Genomic DNA, 16,020 nt, shown 5'->3' with positions numbered 1-16,020 from the left:
ATGACAGTTACATGACATTACGATATACAGTTACAATAAAAATAAGCTTATTATGTAGTATATAATAAGGTTATATTCCCGTGACACGCGTAATGTCATGTAGCTGTCATGTTTGCCGGCAAACATTCCGCTGGTAAATGGGTTAAAAGTGCTAGTCATTCATTCGTGCAATACATTGTGCAGATGCTATCGGGCGAGTATCCATCGTCAGCGCAAGACAACTCGTCGTCCAGCGCCGCCGACACGCGCCGTCGGCAGCATCCCTTCAGCAAGCACGACAGGAGGCATAAGGTAAATAGAGTTTAGTGGGAGATTATTGTGGGAGTAGGGCACTTGTATTAAGTTATATAGAATCGATATATGCATATAGACATAATAGCGGCAAAAAACAAAACATAATATAAAATTGTGCTACAACATTCGTGTAATATTTATAACTTTTTGATTTTTATCTTTAATTTTTTTTATTAAATTTTTCTGTTCCGCATTGGCTCGTAGACTGGAATTTGTGTCCGATATATCGATAGGTTCACCCCCCTATCACATCATGGGACAGTACACTTGGCGAAAAGTGGTGTCCTGGTTGCACTTCTGCTTATTCTTTGAGGTATAAATGCGTGATGTGTATTGTATTTATATCTTATTACAACCCAATAAAACAACTTGCTTTTTAGTTAGTGTTATTAACAGAAAAAAAAATATTTGCAGGAGTTTTCCAAAAGCAAAGATTCCAAAAAGAACTCGGCGCAGTTGCCGAACACGACGTCGCATACAAACTGGGGACCTCAGGTGATGTATCATTATCTTATATATTTATTTAGAATACAATTACTTTGACTCTCTCAGTGGCGTAGTTGTATTACAAGACAACTGCAGTACTGAGGTCTCGGGGTCAAACCCCGGGTCCGGCAAAGTGATATTAGGTTTTTATACAAGATGGCGATATAGGCTTGCCCTTTATCATATCATGGTGAGAAACGCACACGGCGAAAAGTGAGTGTACATATATTGCGTTTTTGCCTACTGCTTCGGGGACAAAAGGTGTGAGCATGTGTGTTTAAAATTATTTAAATGATTATGTTTATAATATTAATAAAGTTTACTACCTTAATTGATTGTATATTATGATGTCGATACTTGCGTGGAAAGTAGGAGAAAACAATATGTACTTTTCCATAATTAATATAAGTTCTACAAGTTCCATTGGTACAGGTTCCAGTTATTTAAATAATTATGTTTGTAATATTAATGAAGTTAACTATATTGGATGATATATTATGATGTCGATAATCGCGTGGGAAGTTGGAAAAAAATATATCTCCTTTTCGATAAGTTCCTTAAGTTCCACAAGTTCCAGGAACCAGGTATAGGAACCTGTCAAGAAATAAAATTAAAGAAAGTATGAGGGATTCTTTTCCTTTTTTTATATTATTAACTTTAGAGACTATTCCACTGCGCTCGCCATCCTGAGAAATGAGTTGTTCAGTCTTATTATGTCCAGTACAATGTCCTTCGAACCGGAACACAACGGTGACTATACACTGCTGCTTGGCAGAATTAGACATTTTGGTAGTACCTACCTAGGCGTACTGTCACATATGGAAGACCTGCGACCAGTAATTTTCACCAGTTTCCTTTTTAGATATATTAAAATTAAACTGTTTTTCGGATTTTAACGCGATTTTAATACTATATTTCCTCCTGACGTTTCGAAGACTGCAGCTTTCGTGGTCATGGGTTTGGACTGACAAGTTGATCATCCGCAAAGTCAAAGTTACAATATCTACTTACATTTTAAAATAATACAACTTTTAAAATTTTAGCTTTTGGTGGTCCGATCTACTCATAATGAGCTCACAGTGTCTTGAAGTCAGATATAGTTATGTACGCTGTTTTTATTGGTACTAAACGTTGTTGTTGTGATGGCGTGCGTGTCGCAGGGCGCCCACGGCGTGCCGCTGTTCGTGGAGAAGTGCGTGGAGTTCATCGAGCGCGAGGGCCTCGGCTCGGAGGGGCTGTACCGCGTGCCCGGCAACCGCGCGCACGTCGACATGCTCTTCAACAAGTTCTATGAAGGTCTTCACTTAGATATTTATTATTGTAACTACAAATATTCTATGCTGTTCATTGATGTTTATTCTATAGACACGAATGTTCATATAAACTGGGTTCAAAATATGGAGTTAGAACTAAAAATCGCTGCAGCGCTAAATCATCAATTGTCTTCTAACAAAACTTTATAAAAATGCTGTGCTAAAGCGCTTTAAATAGAGTATAAATAAAATCGCAACCAATATCCAATTGCAGTACACTCCAATTTAACACAGTGAGTGTTCTGAACGACAGATCTAGTACGTAGTATATATATATATATATATATATATATATATATAACGATGATGCTATTAAAATGGTAAATGTACCGGTAAAAGGGCCATATATCAATATTCTCAATAAAAATAAATCTTATGATGTATTTAGAAAAGTCTACAATCATCTAATCAATAAAATCGAGAAATGGAAACTGTAATCAATATTGTTCAAAGGTTACAAGCTGTTTAGAATGTTTTTTTTTTTTAATGAAGTTTTAAACAACTTTAGCGATACAATGGTGTTAAAGAATCCATAAAAACTTTGAATTAAAGGCCATCAGTAGTTTTTGTTTTGAGTTATTTTTGCATTTTATTGTAATAACAAAAATAATTAGAGATCATGTATGTAAAGAGTGATTAGAAAAATAACATTTATTTGAAACTTCACAGATCCTAACATAGATTTAGACTCGCTAGACATCCCAGTGAACGCGGTGGCGACCGCGCTCAAAGACTTCTTCTCTAAGAAACTGCCACCACTGCTCGACGAGGCTAGTATGGCACAGCTGGAAGATATCGCCAGTAAGTTGGAACCTATTTATTTTTCTTACGAAGACATGGTTTGTTAATTAATTTAATCTATATTCTTGAGTTAAATAAAGGAAATATATCCCCGTATTTCAGATTTATTTTCGATGATTTCAAAAGTTGAGATGATGGAATATAAATTAATTTATTTTATAAATGATAATTGTTTATTTTATGATAAAGATTTAGGAGGAAAGGTAACCATAAATTATATCTCGGGATCTTTTTAATAGTGTCCCGTTAAAAATTTATTGCATATCTCGCTTTTTTATCGGTAGCATACCAAAGGGAATGTCGACATTTAATAGTGATAGTGTGTTCATCAGTGGAGAAGGTTTCATACAATCAGATTCCTATTGACTTCCCCTTTTAGATATACTTATGTTTGTAATAGTTTTTGTTTTCTGTTAAATATGGTAACTAAGGAAATATTTTTAGGCCTCGAATTACCTTTTGAAAAATTTCCCCATTCGCCACTGGTGTTCATCAAGTATGTGACACAACCAGTTGTAATTGTGATTATTGTGTAGCGATGCGCGGCTGCATCGCGGGCGGCGTGGAGCTGAAGGACCGCAGCTGGCGGCTGCTGGCGCTGCGCGCGCTGCTGCACACCGCGCTCACGCCGCTCGCGCGCACCACGCTCGACTACCTGCTGCACCACTTCGCGCGGTAACCGCACCGCCACCACCACACCACCACACCACCACACCACCACACCACCACACCACATCACACCACATCACACCACATCACACCACACGCAATCTACACACCATTGAACATATACAACAAGTAGAATCCGTCTATCAATGATTATTATTATAAATATGGATTTATTATGAAGAAATTCCCGTTATTGCGATGAAGGCAATCCTCGCTGATTCAACGAACGTTAGCTTACTAGTGATATCATTTTATCGATTTTGATTTAAAATGTATTTAAATTTATCGATAAGTAGTCTAGTATCAATTTTCAGACATTATTATTATAACAGGATCGTCAACGTTTGCAAAGTTTAAAAAGAGGGTTACTTTATTAATTATCTTCTTTTTTTTGTACAGAGTGGCGGACAACTCAAAATTGAACTCAATGGACAGCAAGAACCTGGCGATATGCTGGTGGCCGACGCTTCTGCCGGTCCAGTTCTCTGACATGGGCCGGTTCGAGATGACGCGGCCGTACCTCGAGGACATCGTTCAGACGATGATCGACCAGCATCCGTTCCTCTTCCGCGGCCAGGAGGCGTTTGTCATGGTGTGAGGGCAGTGTGTATGTATTACATAGGCATTTTTTTGTTTTTTTATTTTGTTTGTTTTTTTAATGGGTGAAGCAGAGGCGAATTTGCGATTTGAGAGGGTTTATTTGGTTGTTATTAATGTTTTCTTTTGGGAAATAATTGACTTGGCGGGTTTTGAGGTAATATTTTATGTAAAATTCTCAGACTTGTTTTTTTCACGATCATGTACATTTTTTTGCATTTTTATACTTTATTCCAGTAATTTATTTTGTAAAAGTCCCGGTATTTTAAAACCTTCTTAATTTAAATCACATACAGCATGCTTCATTCCTATCACCCTTGGCTACCGTCTACAAAACAAGAAGTGGAAAATGAAATGTGTTTTTATTGCAGGAACCCACAATGCAGGTTGCATTCGTGATGAACGACGTTTGACGTCAGCTATTAGTGACGTCACGACGTGGCGCCCGCGTCCCGACGCCACTGAGCTCACACGACACGTCACCTTGCCCACATCGACTCGCGCGATAGCTCGGCGTGTCCCCTCACTATTATCCACCGCGCCAAACTATCGACACTCGATAAAACTAACGATATTTGTCGATAAACGCACAAGTTTCGTTTCATCTTCGTCGCCAACTATCGGCAAGCTATTGTTGTTTAATGTAGGGTTTTTAATATAAAAATACATTGTCGATATTTCGGTAACGTTTGTGACGGACGACTTTTATTTTTACATGCGTTTTTCATATCAATATGCTTAGTGTAACGCTATTGTTACGGAATGCTTGCATTTTGATGTTTTTCAAAGCTTTTATTTTTTTTTAATTAATGTATTTTTTTTGTATTTTTTTATTTTTTATTTATTCAATGTTCTAAATTTTGAGTCAGTATTTATCTAGGTGTTTATTGAAATTAGTGGTTTTCAATCGATTACGAGTGATCGTATTTATATAATCGATTTGAAATTGCCATTTGAAGTTGTATCGCATTTGTAATAGGGTTAAGGTTGGAAATTCGTGCACAAAAAAAAAAACGGAAGCAACAAAAGGTTTTTAAAATTAAGTATTATCGGGTATATGACGATAACGTTTATATTTGTATTAATCAAATTATTGGCAACACCACGTAAAGAGCACATTCCGTTCAGTCGAAAGTAATTATGAAATAATTGTTAATAATAATGTTTAAAATAGTGATGTACGTGTAATCATCGGTTGAAACGATTTGTGTGAATCGATCGGTCGGCTTGGAGCGGGAAGAGAATGAAAGTGGATTTTTTCCACAACATTTCAATGCTTCTTATCTTTTATACAAAGAGTTATGAAACTAATTTCTTTAGTTTGCAAACAAAGCGTAGGCTATATATCTACTATTTATATTTAGTTGGGCTTATTATATCGCCTCATTTGACAAATATTACTATACAAGAATTTAATACCAAATGCTTAAGGATACAACTGTCTTACACAGCAATTACATTGTTAAAAAGTCCTTAACTATAAAGACATAGAGCATATATTTCAAATTCATCCAGACATATATATATTTGTTAATAATGCTCTACATTTTTTGTTCACGCATTCACTTTCAATCTCGTCATATCACATTAGATAATTAAGTCTCAAATTGACATTCCATATACGATTATAACATCGAAATATGCTGTCCTGTATTTTCAAGTGTGGATTGAAAGAGACAACAATCCGTTTCAAGTCGACTAATAGTTAAGAGTTTGATGTTATGAAATGCTTGCGTGCGTTTTTAATGTATTTATTATTAAATAATTGCGATGTGTAAATTGTTTTATATTTTGTTCCGTCACGGTTAGTGTTTAGATGTTGATCTTGCCGTTTGATCTTATGATTTTGTGCTAACAATTTGTGTATGTTAACTGTGGTTTGGTATTTTTGATGACAGTCGAAATCGGTGATGAGTTAAAAGTTACTGGTAGACATTTAGTTAGTCCAAACTTTTATTTTTATAGTTCACTGTAAATTTTTTATAGTGTTTGGAGTGTTAATTTTTTTTTGCCGAATAGTGCAGCTCAATAATAAGGCATATTTATCGAATATAGTCTTATGGATAGTCGATAATTTTGTCTATGTATTACCTCCTTACTTTAAAGTTAGCGACAGCTATATAAATGTATTTTCATAATTACTTATTAATCGATGTGCTCACATTACTATCGATGTATCGATGACCGATATCGATTGTCATCCAACAATATAATGGCATGTTTTGCACTGGAGACTGATTACACGTTTAGTTCCTCGGTTCGAATCATCGTTTTGACGCTTCGTTGATCCAAATACGCACGCAAATATGACTCCAATCTGATTCGGTTACTTTCACTTGATATCAGCTTATTAGATTAATTTTTATATTAGTACGTAAAATTCGTTGCTATAATGATGTGGCTTGGCTCATAGTATTTATACAAGATATTGGACTCAAAGCTTACAAGCTAAATAAAATTCATTATTATTATTTCGGAAGGAATAATCTATTATTAAAATTTAAAATTGATTATCATTTATTTCAAAGGTAAAGTTGCAGTAGAACAATGTATATTTTACGTAATTTCTAATGATAATAAATATGTTAAACAATATCCCGGTGAGCCAAATTGGTAAAACTTAATTATTTTTAAATAAATCAAATGAAAGTAACCGAATGACATTACCAATGGCCTATTTTGTATATTTAAGTGTTTATGGGTAGACTGATGTAGCGTGTATGTAATATTATAATTTCTATCACAATTTTCTTAATTAGACGCTATGATTTATTAACCAAATTGATTGTTTCCCTCGGCTATACTTCTAAAGGTTGGGAAAAGTTCGAATTAATGATCGATAAGGCAGAAATATCCCGACTTGTTTCTATAATCTATAGTTCTGCATATTTTCAAGTAGTCATAATTTCTATATTTCTTTTTTTTATATTTTTGAATAAAATCTTAAAGTCCATTAACATAAGGCCTTCTGCATAATTGATAACTTTCTGCTTAATTCTTAGCTAAAAGGAACGTAGTTAGTCGTAAAACGACTATAATTTCAAGGAATGTTCGCTTTTTTTTATCACTTGGGGTATTTCTGTATGGATTTTTATCGACTTTTGAAAATCACGCTAAGCGTAGATTTGCGAGGGCAGGGGCTGGTATAAAATATAATATGAATTAACAAGAAGCCGAGGCGAATATAGCACGTTTATATTTTTTATATTTATTATTTTAACATAGTAGTTATAATTATTATCGTGAGTATAAGTACATTGTAGTGCTTTATTTTTGTTGCCAAAAAACGTGCAATGTAACGATCCTGTTATCACCGATATTTCCATTATTTCACACGATATTAGCAGAACGCGAGTTTCTCTATGTGTAAGCATTGCAAGTAATGAAATCTGTGTAACTATTTAATAAGTATATTTAATATATTAGGTGTTTCCATTAAGCGTAGGCTGTAAGGTATTTATTAAGTTTTTATCGATATGATAATGTCATTATATCATTGTCCCTTTCACGCAACCGCTCCGCTTGTACCGCCGGCGTGCGTGCGTGAAAGGGATGCAAATATCAAGTCCATTAGGGGAATGATGTGATGGAATTTTTTATATTTTACTATGAATCGAAAAAGACATAGAGCCTACCTGTGTTTCAATTTTATTTTTCTATTAATATTCGCTTTTCTTGTCGATCTCACGGGTGTGTGTAATTATTATTTTAGTCCAAATACCTTCCCCTAATGTTTTTCGAAAATGCAATTTCTATATACATATTCGATGTAAATATTGTACATTAATTCATTTATTTCGCTTTACCTAATTTATTTATTGATATATTTTTTATCGAAGAGTTTTAAAGCCATATTTTTGTTACTGTATGCAATATAATTTTTGTCGAGTGTTTTTTTTTTTGTAATAATTATTTTTTTCTATGCACATTATATTCTCGTTTTACTTAATCGATGTGCCATTTGTGTTGGAAACGTGCGGTGATTTCGGTGATTCCTAAAAATTGTATTTTTCGAAACGTTGCGTTAATTTTTTTTTTATGTTTCTCATTCGAAATTCTTTCTTGTAGGTTCTCGAATGTTCTAAAGTAGGATCGGTGTACGCTTGGCCGGGCGGGGCGCCGTTTGTTGCCGTCGGCTGTACCTTGTTGTTAGATATCGGGGTGTCGTGAGTGCTTAGTAAACGTGATCTGTTATTGAGTGTTCGCGTATTTTTGCCTTTATCGTAAGGTGTTATGTCGGATGGTGTTTAAGGGCGCGGTCTGCATAAAATAAACTACCCAAATGTCTTATGACTTAAGGCATAAGGTACATTTTGAATAATTAAATTTATTCGCCTTTCAATTTATGAAAATTAAGTCGTTAAGAGATGATCCGTCATTACAAAAGTATGAAAGTAATGGTTTCTTTGAGCCAACGATTTGACTAATACTCGAGCTAATTTCAAATATCATTATGGGTATTCTTTGTCACACGGTATTACAGTGTGTTATAAGCATCGAATCACATCGTTTTTCGGCATATAGAATCCCATTCCATGGTAATTTTACGAAGGTAATACGGTTGTGTTACGAGATTACACTGACAGAGATTAAGGCCCTAGGACGTTTTAAAAAGATCTTTTGAGATTATGTTCGAGAGATTTTCCATATATTTTTTGGAAAAAACAATGATTTCAAGGGTTTCCAAAAATTTTGAATTTCTTAATAGGCATGAATATGCTAGAAGGCAAAACCTAGTCTAAAATCAGATACAGACAAGAAAATGTATTGAATTTGATTCATTAATGAAACAATCAAATAACAAAATGGAATATTAGAAATTGTTTATTTATTATAAGTTTAGTTTTTGAAGACTTAGAATCGACATAGACTTCACAGGTAGCCAATTGATATATTTCTCAAGAAATTAAGTTTTACAAAGGATTTTTATTAAAAACGAACTAATCAAATGTATAATAAAATTATGAAACGCGCATTCGTATGAAAACGCTATTCTTATGAAGTCGCTACGCTTATGAAACCGCTCGTTCAGACCGCGCCGTGTAATTAGTAGAGTGATCAATGTTGTGATAATTAAGAATGCAGGCACCCGACGGCGCTCCGGCCGGCAAAACAATTTTGCTATGCGTCTCAATTAATGTAAAACACAGTTCAAAGGAATGTGTCATATTTTATAATAAATAACCATCTATGTAATGATTTGGAGTTTTTATTTTACACCTAACGTTTAATTATACACACACCCACGCCTGTTATATTTGAAAGGGTAGGCAGAGGTGCAACCAGGGCACATTTCCCCCATCCCATGATGTGATAGGGTGCGAGGCGGGCCACATCGGACACATTCTAGATTGAGCTAATACTAAATAGAACACATCATTTTGCCTGACCAGAGACTTCAAAGCTGAGGTCGTGCCAGCAATACGACTACGTCCTCTTATCAGTCTATTTACTTACGTTGATTTTTGAAGTAAGATTTGTTACCTCAAAGATTATCATAGGAGCGTAGAGTCGAAAGATATCAAAGCGTCAAATTCTTCACAAGTTGCAGACTGCGCACGTATTCACGCTTATACGTAAGTGTGATGGCTATAGTACTTTATTTATTTACACCATGCAATATCTCTATGTAGGCTCACATTATTTGTTTTCTAAATACTACAGTCATTAGAGTTGAAGATATTTGTTAACAAAAGAAAAAAACGAATTTGTTTTCTAAATACATTCATTCGTCATTAAAGTTGAAGATATGTTAACAAAAGGAACACGATAAGCTAACGTGCATTCTTAGACCTTGATTACTCAGGTTATTATGATTACTGGAATTAGGGGCCATTCACGTATTACGTAACGCAATTTTTGAAGATTTTTGAGACCCCCCCCCCCCATGTAACGCCCCGTAACGTTTTCCTGTACGCCCCTCCCCCTAAAAAGTTACAAACCAGGCCGACATAACTGATCCACATTTGATATCATCTATTCTACCGTTACTAAATAGTCACTGCAAGGTAAAAAAATAAAAACAAAAAATACTCTAAAATATTTACATTTATTATGTACTCTAAATTGGCTACATAAAAATAGTGATAACAGGTACGTACCCAAGATTAAACTGTGGGTCATAATTACCATTTTTTATTTTATTAAATATACTGACCCCCCAGTATTCCATCCTGGATGTGCAAGCTTACAAAATAATCTATTGGTGAATAAATAAATTGAACTTTTATATAAATAAAGCAGTATATGATATTTTACAATGAATAAATACATATTTTTTTTGGTATTGCAATATGTGAGAGACACTTGACTAGGGAAATATTATTGGTTTGGCTTTAGTCAAAAACGTAAAGAATTATTTTAATTTCATGGTAAATATTTGATAGTAAAGTACAACACAACCAGAGATAATCATTATAAAAAATATTTCAAAATTAAATATTTGCATCAGAAATCCGAATATATATGTTTTGACCCCCAAGATTCGTACTTTCTTCTCTGTGTTTTTTATTCATATTTTTTTATTACTATAACCCAAAATCGTCACTGTTTACAATATAAAATTGATCTACGGTTTGAATGAGTTGTGCATCCACAGAATAATCTAATTTATTAATCAATCGTGTTTCATAAGCAGTATTTTACTAGTTTACAGGCATAGACAGAAAACTATTTTATATACTACTAAATACATTTATTATATCTGAGTATTTCCAGTGGACTTTGTTATTTTAAAATACAGGTATTGTTTTACGAAGTTAGAGTATTCTGCAGGTATTAAAGAGAAGCGGCGAAAGTTGTGTGTGGAACTGATTGTCGAGACGGATGTCCGCAGGTTCAAATCCCAATGACACATACCTCTAACTTTTCTCAAAATTGTATTCTTTGTGAATTATCCCTTGCTTTGACGGTGAAAATAAACATCGTGAGGAAACCTGCTCACCTGGGATGTTCTCTATAAGAATTTTGAGGATGTGTGAAGTCTGCCAATCTGCACTAGGTCAGCGTGGTTGACTAAGGCCTAATCCTTCTCAGTAGTAGAGGAGGCCCGTGCCCAGCAGTGGGACAGTACGTAATATAGAGCTGACATTATTACTGAATATAGGATTTGTGTGGATGCTCTACATTGTAGAGTCTATCGTGAATATAATATTACAACACCAATGTAACGTTATCACAATAGTTCAAAGTCTTATCACTTTTAGGACCGATTTTTCGACCATCAAATAAAAGGTTTAAAAATAGGAATAAAGAAAATCGGCAGAAAATATCGCGGAGTAATTGATGTAACTACATAAAATTTACTCTTTTTTTGGTAGTTAAAAATTATCACCTGTCTCACTTTTATGTTCAATTTATAATTGACGAATAACTTTTATCTGATGATTGAAGAATCAGCTCTGACTGTTGACCGTCACACACACCCTGCACCCCAGCAACCGCACCAAGGAATGGAAGCATCGTTAGTCGGCTCGGAGAACTTTCTAGACTTGTGAGTGCACGCCGAGCCGAGCGAGTTCACTGATGAGCACATGCTGTTCGTCCGCTCGTGCTCTGAATGTGACGTCGTCATCTCCTGGAACGAAAGAAAAGAAATGTTGTATATAGAATAATCTCTTCATATTCTTTAATCAGAATTTATTACATTTGCTAATCGGATATTTATTAAAAAAAACTCATGTGAAAATGGATTCGAGGTGAAACGTCGGTGACGACTACGCCGAAATTGAATTTTTTAAATTATTTTATTTCATACAGCTGACGTGAGTTCTGGTCATGGATATCCTATCAAAATTAATTTTATAAAATAAATCTCTAAATCCTTGCTAGAACTATCTATGCTATTAATTCTAACAACGACCCAAGAGTTTTTGCGGAAGTATTGTTTAGGAAAGAAGCACGTGTGGTCTATCAAAATAACATTAGAATCGCGTTTGAACGTCCTTTATTGCGTCCTGCCCGCACTGACTCCGGAAATCCATTTTAGGAACCGTGTATGTGATTGTTGGTTGCATAATATCTATTGTATTATTATCAATAAGCAAGATGGTCATATGTCCTTGAATATTTCCATTGATTAGTACGTATGTAATTGTAATGTTAAATAGGTTTGCACCTCTCGTTGTTCATTACCTGGTAACTGTCCCGCTTGCACCGCGGGCCAGAACTCGATGACGACATCGTGTTCCTCGGTCTGTGCCGAGTGCAGTGCTTGGGCTTCGGAACCTCCTGCACCTCACCCTCGATCAGCCTCTCATTATCACTCTCCCCTTGCAACGGCGCACCATTCTTCGGCGCTCCGTTTTTCGCTGTACCATTGTTTCCTTCCTTCTTCTTCTCTCTTCTTTTCCTTTCCCGTTTTTTGAAAGTTAATGAGAATCTCTTTCGTTTTTTAGCTTTAGGTGACTCCGGTCTCTGCGGAGCTGTCGATTTCTCCCTTTCAGATCTACTCGTATCGTCGTCAGGTGGAGGCACTTGTGATTCTGAATCAGTTTTCAACGTCATGTCAGTTCGTATTGATGAATCTGGCTCACCTGTTCTATAAGCTACTTCTTTCTCTAAATTTGCTAGTTCCATCCGTCGTAGTCTTTTCGGCAGTTTGTTAACGGTTGCATATATAGGTTCTTCGTTCTCTCCCACTGGTGCTGAGCGAGATCGGAAGAAGAAATCGAATTTCTTAGGCTTGACCGGTATCCTCCTTTCGACGAAGACGACGGTGCTTGCAACTTCAGTCGTAGTAGTTAGATCTTCGCCAGATTTTGGTATTGGGCTGGGCACAGGCGTTGATCTTGGATAATCATACGTCAGCTCTATATTTTTTTCCGTTACATATGATTTCGGTGGTTCTGATTGGTCGTTTCCATTTGGCGTGGCTGGGTCGATTGGTTCTCGTCTTTGGCAGCAGCATTGTTTCTGCGTTATTCTTCGTGTATTGCACATGAACACAGAGTTCTGTTGGATAATGGTAGTTTGTATTGTAGGCGTTGCTTGGACATCGCCCAAAAGGTCTTCAACATTCCCACCAGTGTGGAACCTTGGGGTTTGGTACGGAGCTATGACAAAGCCTGGTGGTGGTGGTGAGGCGACGTGGTAAGGTGGTGTGGTGACTGACTGGAAGAATCTGACGTCAGAAGGCGCGTCATGTACCAATACATCTACAACTCGCTCGTGCACATTGTCTTCCACGCATGGTCGGGGCTCATAGTTCGCGTCGTGAGCCATCGTCTGATTTTCTTCAGCCAAAGCCGCCTCCTGTTGACACTCTTCGCATGTGCACGTCGATCCTTCGCCGCTCTGGAATTTTTAATAGAACTAATTAGCTACGGTTTCAGTTAGTAATTGATTTTTGTTATTCTACGTTATATTTAAAGTAATAACATGAAAATTACGCGATTAGAACTAAATATGTTATAAAAAGGTTTATGTCTTGTCCAACAATCACATACAAATAATTTCCTTAATGGTATAATTAGAAATTTTAACAGTAATCACCAAACGCAATAATACGATAAAGAGTATTTTTCATTTGAATTTTTACGTTTTATAAATTCTACATAGCGTATAAGAGACTATTTTACGTTAACTTTCCTGAACCTTCGATAAAATAGATTCCGCAAAAAAACAATTAAAAGTAGTTCGAGTTGAAATCATTGCCGTCTGGCGTGGATATTTAGACTACGAGCGTCATACCAGTTGTCACAAATTTAACGTTACTCTACACATAAATTTGAGAAATCAGCCGACGTTATTAGCTTCAAAATTTAATATTCAGTCTAAATTCTTTATATTTTGCGTAAAATATGCCTTAATTACGCATAAAGATATATTGAATCATTTGATAAGTATTAAAACAAACAGTTTCACTTAACGATTTACCATCCGATCATTATAGAAAAAACTATGTTTTCATAGATTAATAGGTAAACGTAAAATAAAAAATCACTCAAAAATAAAAAAATCACAACACCAAAGAGCTTCACTGCAATCCACAACAAAAATAAAACACCGCATGTCCAGCGAGTCCGGCAAACTGCGAGCGACGAAGACGACTGAGTTTATAAATACGTTAGGTGTAACAATATTTTCTTACACATCAAAATGTGCCCGCCCTTGACTCATATACCAATATCCAAAAGATTTTCGGCTGCATACATATAGAGGACTTCAAGCCCCATTCACATGAAATCGTTAAGGCTAAAAATATACTATATTTTTATTAGATATAAATGTCCATTTCAAAAATTTTAAACTTAGTTTACTAATTCCTTGGGTTTTGCAATATTTAATATTTGACTTTTAAATGTCCTTTGGTAAAAGTGTGTTAATAGTGGCATGAATCATGGTGTAAACAATAATTATCTATCTTTTGAAGAAGAGATAGTACACAGAGTCGATAATGTCTCTTAGTGACGTATGTAACTATTAAAAGAGATAATTGTTTTTGTCCTAACAAAACGACATGAAATAGTCACATCTCAGTCATTTAAAGAATTTGGGTTCAATACCAACATAATTCCATTTATAGACAATTCCAATGTATTTATTGTTCATATAATATAATTATATTCTAAACATACCGTTCTTAATAGTAAATCGATGATATATTCAAATTCCTTCACTACACCATGTGAATCTACCCTAGCATTGTTGATGGGCTATTTTCGTGTTATGGGCTGACGGAAGCTGCTGCCGATTAATACGTCAAACAATCCAATTGGTTTCTTGAAGTTTCGCCACGTGGCATTGGATGGTTCGGCTTTATCGTTTGTTTCTCTCTGCTCGTAGTTCAATGTCGAATTGTGGAAAGTGATTCGTCTATTGCAATAACGGGCATTAGGCAAAATCAGCTGGAATTGTACGTTATAATGGTTTTGTAAGATAGTGGACTTTGTGCTGTGGGAGATAAGTGCTATAGCGTGATGCCTAGGTAGAAATGTTTTAGTGGCAGGAACGTGAAATATAAGAAATATTTTTAAATTAGTCATTTTCAATACGAAAAACGTATCTAGGCCCAGATCAATTGGTAGTCCAAATGAGTTAAACAGCTATTCATTTATTGGTTATCGGACATTTTGTTTTTCTATGCTACTCAATTTAAAGCATCTCTTGATGCGAAAAGGCGATGAAATTCGAATGTTGACGTTCCTGCTAATGAGTTAGTATGAATGGTTAGTCATCTCCGTCATCTCTAGGGCCTAATCTATTTGCTTATTTGCTAACAATTTGGCAGTGCCCAATTACGTATTCTGATAAATAACAGACACTAGCTAATATTAACATTAAAGTTCTTGCCTCTCCCTGACTCAGCTACTTTTCCAGGACCTCTTTTGCATACATGTTATATCAAAGACTAATTACCCAATTGAAAACACCAAATATGGACCTCTTCAGCATGATAGCAAACAACATCTAAACCCTAATACAAAAAAAAAATCAAACACACATCACGCATTTATCTCCGAAGGGGTATGCAGAGGCGCGACCAGGACATCCACTTGTGGAAACTAATACAATAAAAAAACATTATCTAACCAACACATAATAAAGAGTAACGTTGTCTAATCTAACAAATGCCTTGGGTTACCTTATTGCCGTCTTGTTCTGCTTCCTCCGGAACCACGCTCAGATCGTGGAAGGCGACTGCACGCCCCGACCCGTCCACACTGGCGCACTCCGGGCACGCGCTGCACATCGACACGCTGTCCTGCCAACAGCCACCGTGTTATTTACTGCACAAACCCATAACTTCCTACCCTCCTATTCCTTATATCTCTGCAGCAAGCCGTCAGGTCAACTGGTAGAGAATGTAAATTAAATCCGTATGCACCATTTATAAAATAAAAAAAACCTAAGTGAAGTA

The 16,020-nt window shown here is 35.6% G+C and overlaps 2 protein-coding genes across 5 annotated transcripts in view; one reads left to right on the top strand and one right to left on the bottom strand.

Moving 5' to 3' along the window:
• LOC115453223 (rho GTPase-activating protein 190) overlaps positions 1-9,359 on the top strand; it is a 43,226-nt gene extending 33,867 nt beyond the window's left edge. For all 3 annotated transcript variants that reach the window (XM_037439128.1, XM_037439121.1, XM_037439136.1), the window contains 7 exons: positions 184-291; positions 709-789; positions 1,941-2,076; positions 2,763-2,894; positions 3,431-3,569; positions 3,963-4,170; positions 4,532-9,359. In XM_037439128.1, coding sequence (XP_037295025.1) covers positions 184-291; positions 709-789; positions 1,941-2,076; positions 2,763-2,894; positions 3,431-3,569; positions 3,963-4,161 — 795 coding nt within the window. In that variant the 3' untranslated portion in view covers positions 4,162-4,170; positions 4,532-9,359. The remainder of the gene's footprint in view (positions 1-183; positions 292-708; positions 790-1,940; positions 2,077-2,762; positions 2,895-3,430; positions 3,570-3,962; positions 4,171-4,531) is intronic.
• A 1,549-nt stretch (positions 9,360-10,908) lies between these two features.
• Positions 10,909-16,020, bottom strand: part of LOC115453221 — a 58,592-nt gene continuing 53,480 nt past the window's right edge. Inside the window, exons 5-7 of one of the 2 annotated variants that reach the window (XM_037438899.1) lie at positions 15,745-15,864; positions 12,294-13,454; positions 10,909-11,736 (exon numbers count right to left, since the gene is read on the bottom strand). In XM_037438899.1, coding sequence (XP_037294796.1) covers positions 11,575-11,736; positions 12,294-13,454; positions 15,745-15,864 — 1,443 coding nt within the window. In that variant the 3' untranslated portion in view covers positions 10,909-11,574. The remainder of the gene's footprint in view (positions 11,737-12,293; positions 13,455-15,744; positions 15,865-16,020) is intronic. The other variant, XM_030181903.2, reaches the window with a different exon arrangement.

Source organism: Manduca sexta, chromosome 3, assembly GCF_014839805.1.
Source record: "Manduca sexta isolate Smith_Timp_Sample1 chromosome 3, JHU_Msex_v1.0, whole genome shotgun sequence".
In the NCBI taxonomy this organism is placed as follows: domain Eukaryota; kingdom Metazoa; phylum Arthropoda; class Insecta; order Lepidoptera; family Sphingidae; genus Manduca; species Manduca sexta.
The sequence above is the reverse complement of the archived record's forward strand: the minus strand, read 5'-3'. Positions and strand labels throughout refer to the sequence as shown.